General features: G+C 42.2%; 1 protein-coding gene across 1 annotated transcript; it reads right to left on the bottom strand.

The window, feature by feature from the left end:
• Positions 1–745: 745 nt before the first annotated feature.
• LOC131148271 (uncharacterized) lies at positions 746–3,981 on the bottom strand. The gene is made up of 4 exons (XM_058097992.1): positions 2,881–3,981; positions 2,235–2,741; positions 1,105–2,004; positions 746–1,006 (listed from the first exon to the last, which is right to left on the bottom strand). Exons 1-4 carry the CDS (start codon positions 3,979–3,981, stop codon positions 746–748), a joined length of 2,769 nt encoding a protein of 922 aa, XP_057953975.1.
• Between the last annotated feature and the right edge of the window lie 597 nt (positions 3,982–4,578).

Here is a 4,578-nt window from a genome sequence, read left to right as displayed (position 1 = left end):
GGCCAGAGCAATCAGAGAATTTATTGAGGCAATTCATTAGGTAGCTTACAGAAGGCAGATCTCCTCTTGAAAACAACATTAAATCATCAACAAACACAAGATGAGAAAGTCTGAGAGTTTCACACTTGGGATGGAATTTAAAGTCATGTTTGCTCTCCACTGTTTTCAAAAGTCTTGAGAGATATTCAGCACAAATTACAAAGAGCAAAGGGGAGAGAGGATCACCCTGCCTCAAACCCTTGCCACCTTTGAAGAAACCAAAAAATCTACCATTTAGAGCAATAGAGTATGAAGTGGTAGTGACACATTCCATAATCCATGAAATCATCCTATCTGGGAACTTTAGGTGGATGAGCATCTCCTTGAGGAAGGGCCAAGCCACAGAGTCATAAGCTTTCATAAGATTAATTTTCAATAAGCACCGAGGGGAAATCCTCTTCCTTGCATACCCTCTTACTAATTCCTGCACCATATAAATATTTTCCACCATGCTTCTACCTTTAATAAAGGCAGCTTGTGCAGGATTAATTAAGTCATCCAGAACTGGTTTAATTCTTTTAGCTATAATCCTAGAAATTACTTTGTAGAACACATTACAGCATGTAATTGGTCTGAAATCTCTTACTGAAGTAGCATGGCTGGATTTAGGAATAAGTGCAATAGCAGTATGGTTTAACTGCTTAAGTAGCCTTCCACTCTCAAAGAATTCCTTGACAGCCATAATAAATTCGTTGCCTATAATATTCTAAGAACTTTTAAAGAAACCAGCAGAAAACCCATCAGGACCAGCGGCTTTGTTGTCTCCAATCCTGAAAAGAGCATCCTTAATTTCATCATCTGTGATAGGAGCCATCATACTATTTCTTTTTTCCTCATTTAATACAGGACCTCTAGCCAAGATGTGAGAGTCTACTAATGAGTTACAGCCGGTAGACCCCAATAACTGCTTATAGTAAGTTATAAATTCTTGGGCAACCTGATCATAAGATTCAGATAGGTTCCTATTCTGCAAAGTAATAGAGGCAATATGATTCCTAGCTCTGTTTCTTCGAAGCAGACTGTGAAAGAAAGCAGAGCCCCTGTCACTGTACTTAATGAATTTACTTTTGGAAATTGAGCTAAAAATAGTCTGTTGGCTTCCTCAAGTCTTAAGGCATTCAGTTTCTTTGATTTCAAATCCTCGTGCAGGGACTGACATGAGGGGTTGTTGTGTAGCAATTTTTTGAGGTCCTTCACTTCAGAAGTGGCTATCTTAGCTCTCGATGAGATATAAGAGAAGTTGGAGGAATTCAAAAGTCTCAATGGTTTTTTCAGGATCTGGAGCTTTTTGTAGAAGCAATATTGCAATTTACCAACAAACTCATTTTCCCAAACATCCTTTACAATCCTCATGAAATCAGAATAAGTGGACCACATGTTGAAGAATTTAAATGGAAGAGCATCCAGGTCCTGGTCAGCAAATAAATTTACTAAGCAAACAGAATGATCAGATAGTATTCCAGGAAATTGAAAAACTGCATGGGAGTTCCAACCAATGCCAAGCCAACACTGATTAACCACAACTCTGTCCAACTTACTCCAGACATTTCCATTAGACCATGTAAGTAGACATCCAGAAGAGTTCAGATCAGATAAGCCAACTTCATTAAAGCAATCATTTATGTCCTTTGTTTCATATACAGACACTGGACTGCCATTCCTCCTTTCCACAGGCTTAAGGACAGAATTAAAATCACTAAGGAGCATCCAAGGCATTGTAGAGGAACTGCCAGTCTGAACGAGATCCAGCCACAGAGGTCTTCTGGCAACCAGAGAATTATAACCATAAATGAAGCTGCATAGGAATGTGTTAGAGGAAACTAAGCATTTGACAGTGCAGTGAACAGCCTGGGGGCTAGCATGGTGGGTCTGAACCAAGACTTTTAGTGGATCCCAGAGGATCACAATTCTTCCTGCATCATAAAGGTCAAAGTTGTTGAGTTGTTGCCAATTACTGAATTTTTTCTGCATCATTGATTTAAGTTTATCCAGAGACAGTTTTGTTTCCAAGATACCAAGCATATCTAGCTTATTCTTTCTAATGAGATCCGAGATCCCATTCTGTTTTAAGGGTTTATTTAAACCCCTGATGTTCCAAGAAGCGATCTTCATTTACCAGAATGGGAGCTGGACCTCCCCCTCCTGATTTGTTGAACTGTGGCACCCCCCCTCTTCAATGCTTTCATGTTTCTTACTTCTGTAAAACCCTTATTAGGGTCCTTGGAAATGTGTCTTGGTTTCCCTAGGGGTGGAGTTCTTTTAGGAACACCAGTAGCCTGCAGAGCACACACTCCTAGGCCCTCAGACTGAGTCTGGCATTCCTGTTGCACTGGAATCTCCAAGGGGATGAAGGTATCCATTTCTTTACCCAAGTCCAGCTGAGGCTGCACTAAGTTATCCCCAGGGGATTCACAAGCTTCATGGGGCACTGGATCTTTCACACAAGTAGTATCCACAATATGGCCCTCCGGGGGGGATCTCATCTCAGCAGGATCATTCAAATGAGCATTCCCCAGAGAACCCTCTTCCAAAGTCATTTTCTCAGAAGACTCAGGATCCTCCACCACAGATTTACCTTTGTCAATCACCACACTGGCATCACGAGGAGGGGCATCCTGCACAATGTTAGCAGAAGGACCCACCCTATCCGGGACAGTAACTATATCCTTAACCCCAGAGGGACTAGGAGCATCAGTCTTAACCTTTGCAGGTCCCCCCCCTGGGCTGTTTTATTCCACACATTCTCTCTGTATGACCCACATACTTACAGTGAGTACAAAATTGAGGTAGATTTTCATAAATAATAGATTGATTCAGTTCCTCATCATCAGGGAGGAATACCTTAACTGAGTACTTAGGCTCTTTAGCCACATCTACTTCAACTAGGACTCTTGCAAAAGACACTCTAGCCTTCAGCATCGTAAGCTTATCTGCACACAAAGGTTTACCCAATTTAGAGCATATTTTCCCAAGAGCTAAGGGATTCCACATCTCCATAGGGAGGTTCCTCAGTTGAACCCACACAGGTAGGATAGTCCTGTGTTCAGGGCCAAACTGAAAATTCTTTGGCATCCTCTTAATGAATAAGGTTCTGCCTCTTATGATATATGGGGCTTTTTGCAAGATCCTATCCAAGTCTTCTTCATCTTGGAACTTAAAGACGATCCAGTTGTCAACATGTCTGATAAAGGTAACATTGGCTTTCCATGAGTTCACAATGGCACTAATAGCAGCATTTCCTGGGTATCTACCTGCAAAATACCCAACTAAGCACTTCAAATAGGAATCCTCTGGTCTCGTGAGATCAAACAGATTCAATCTAGCACCCAACCCATCTGAAGGAAATGCAGGGATGGGAGTACAGGATTCCGGAGCTCTGTTATTTGCAAAGAGTGCAGACCAAGGGACCCTCGTGTTTTTTCGAGGATTCACTGAAGCTTGCTTCCCAGTCACCTCAGGATCAACCGGATGAACCTTAACTGGAGAAGGCATCACAGGGCTCTGTAACTCCTCAACATCACCCCACCGAACCTTCGCATCATGGCCAGAAGCCAGAGACCCTTTTGGTACATCACCAGAAGGCGAATCCACCAGACCCAGAGCATCCATGATTTTTTCATTTAACACCATTGGGGTGTTAATATTCACTTCCCTCCTAGCCACATCTGTACCCCCAGATTCACATGCAGATAGCCCTAGTTGTCTTTGAACAAGATCCATTAGAGTATCCAGGGAGAGATCAGGATTTGATTGAACTAATTTCAGTTTTACCTCATTCCTCAATCTGTCATACTCTTCTAAAATTTCTGAGTCTACTCTACGGGACCATGACTCTTTATCCCCACCATTAAGTGCGATGAAGTAAAGAGCATCCTCCAGATTCTGCTTCTTGTCATTCTGCACCTTGACCGGTGATAAGGATCCATTCTCATCAATCTCCATCTCCGAACATCCCAAGACTAACATTTTCAAAATTTCTTAGGCGGGAAACCTCACAACTCACCTTCCTCATAATTCGGACGAAGATAAGCGATAACCCAGTACATCTAGTAGCAAACTAACATAAAATCACCAATTTTTGCTCCAAATATCGCTATAGATGAGCAAGAACGATCCAGATTCACACAAGAACAGTAGCACTCCACGGCCAAGCGCCTCTCCCTAGAGAGAGGTGAGAGCTTCTCTCTCTAAACTTGACTGGGTTGTCCTAGGCTCCCTTGGTTGAACACTTCTATGTCCTAGAGAGCTTCTCTCTCTAAACCTGAAGGTCTCTTGGTTGAACACTTCGTTGATACTTTTGGTACTTCTGAATTTTAGTTCTATCTCAGCATCTCGATGCGGTCGCCCTAGTGGGTCACTTGGTCGAGCACTTGGTCAAACCTTCCAGCAATTCCATTTCAGTCTGAACCTTAGAGTTTGCAGTGGAAAACTAAGTCGTCTCTGTGGTTTTCTGGTTGCACCACATGGTCGAGCATCATCTTCTTGTCCATTTATGCTCTAAAGTTTCTAAAGTTTGGCTAAATGTCTAAATTCAAGCTT

This window comes from Malania oleifera, chromosome 2 (genome assembly GCF_029873635.1).
Source record: "Malania oleifera isolate guangnan ecotype guangnan chromosome 2, ASM2987363v1, whole genome shotgun sequence".
Lineage (NCBI taxonomy): Eukaryota > Viridiplantae > Streptophyta > Magnoliopsida > Santalales > Ximeniaceae > Malania > Malania oleifera.
This window is presented reverse-complemented; position numbering and strand designations above follow the sequence as displayed.

Bases quoted from the DNA above. Each gene is read 5' to 3' on its own strand.
- LOC131148271 (XM_058097992.1), bottom strand. From the start codon at position 3,981: ATGGAGATTGATGAGAATGGATCCTTATCACCGGTCAAGGTGCAGAAT. The intron at 2,742-2,880 runs GTATTCCTCCCT...GGACCTGCAAAG, and splicing joins AGCCTAAGTACTCAGTTAAG to GTTAAGACTGATGCTCCTAG. The intron at 2,005-2,234 runs GTAAGAAACATG...TCAATGATGCAG, and splicing joins CTAATAAGGGTTTTACAGAA to AAAAAATTCAGTAATTGGCA.